This window comes from Egretta garzetta, unplaced genomic scaffold (genome assembly GCF_000687185.1).
Source record: "Egretta garzetta isolate BGI_Z169 unplaced genomic scaffold, ASM68718v1 scaffold108, whole genome shotgun sequence".
In the NCBI taxonomy this organism is placed as follows: Eukaryota; Metazoa; Chordata; class Aves; order Pelecaniformes; family Ardeidae; genus Egretta; species Egretta garzetta.
The window spans coordinates 6,966,648-6,968,139 of record NW_009260614.1 but is presented as its reverse complement, the minus strand read 5'-3'; the positions used below and the strand labels follow the sequence as shown (position 1 = coordinate 6,968,139).

General features: G+C 64.3%; 1 protein-coding gene across 1 annotated transcript in view; it reads right to left on the bottom strand.

Moving 5' to 3' along the window:
* The window catches only part of LOC104131816 (PHD finger protein 7-like), a 1,987-nt gene extending 1,105 nt beyond the window's left edge, over positions 1–882 (bottom strand). The window contains exons 1-3 of the mRNA XM_035900545.1: positions 771–882; positions 500–591; positions 294–395 (exon numbers count right to left, since the gene is read on the bottom strand). Coding sequence (XP_035756438.1) covers positions 294–395; positions 500–591; positions 771–882 — 306 coding nt within the window. The remainder of the gene's footprint in view (positions 1–293; positions 396–499; positions 592–770) is intronic.
* Positions 883–1,492: the final 610 nt, after the last annotated feature.

Here is a 1,492-nt window from a genome sequence, read left to right as displayed (position 1 = left end):
TCTGGGGACGACAAGGAGGAGGACAGTGTCAGCGCCACATGCCCCTGGGGAGCCCTGTTCACCCTCACCCAGCACAGCCCCGCCACGTTTCGGTGGGCCACCTGGCTGGTGACACCAGGCCGCTGATAAGGCCACCTACGCTCTCCTGCAGAAATGGGCTGCCTTGGATGCAGGAGGATCTGGGGGGTTGCTTGCAGCCAGCTGCCAAAGCATTCCTGGGGTTTTGCTGGCCTTCACAGCACCAGACAGGGGAAATGGGGACCATGGTGGGGGCACTAGTCCTTTGGCCTCACCTTCTCTGCCACCCGCTTCAGCTCTTTCTGGATGTCAGGGAAGAGGAAGCCGTAGAAGCCCTCTGCCTCTGCCCCTCTCTGGCTCAACCCGCTGGCGTGGTACTTCAAGAAGGGAAAAGAGGGTGGGTGCCAGGGGCTGCTGGCAGTGCAGGGCTGGGGACTGGGGGCTGTTGTGGAGTGGGGGGTGTCGAGCCCCGGGGACTCACCAGGCAGTTCTCATGGACACAGATCCCATCCTGATGGCACAGCTGCCCAACAACCTCGGGGTCACAGTCTGCTCGCTGGCACAACATGCACACTGCCGGGGGACAGTGGCAACGTCACCCCTGGCACTGCGCCAGGGTCCTGGTGGGGCTAACACTGAGAGCGGGATGGGGGAGAGGTTTGGAGCACCTTCCCATGGCATGGGGGCCTCTGCTTGCGCACTGGCCAAAATCCCCTCTGGCAGGTGCCTGGGGGGGGATGCTCTGCGCTCACCTTCCTCCCTGGGGACCTGAAGCTTCCTTTTGCGTGGGGGAGGCTCCCAGGAGGGCCCCACCTGCTGCTCCGGCAGTGCTGCGGGACGCTGGGCAGGGGGGCACTGAGGCATCTTGCGGCGCCGTGACCTGGTCTTCATCTCCGCAAGTGGATGCAGCGAAGGGGATGGCTGGGTATGGGGATGTTGGTGAGGTTGAGGACCATCCTGATCCTCCAGCGTCCGTGGCAAACGTGCCACTGAGCTGAGGGCAGATGCCTGGGGGGTTCTATCCAGCCTGGGGGGGTTTGTGATGCGGCTCCACACCTGCAGAACCAAGTCACAGACATCCCCATGCCCAGTCATCACCTTCCCTGCATCTGGGATGTGGGGACAGGCGCAGGGCTGTGATCTGGGGAGGGAACAAGTGTGGCACAGGCTTGTTGCACTCATCATCTCCCTGCTCCTTGCAGTCATCCCCGTTGGAGCCAGCCCAGACTCCAGCCCCCCGGACAGAGCGGGTTTTGCCCAGTGCCTGGCCGTGCAAGCAGAGGCCCCTGCTTTATCAGCGGCCCGGTGTCACCAGCCAGGTGGCCCACTGAAATGTGGCAGGGCTGCGCTGGGTGAGGGTGAACAGGGCTCCCCGGGGGCGTGAGGCGCTGATGCCGTCCACCTCCGTGCCATCCCCAGAGCTGCTGCATCTGCCGGCTGGAGGGAGCCTTTGTCCCCTGCCCGGGCCAGCGCT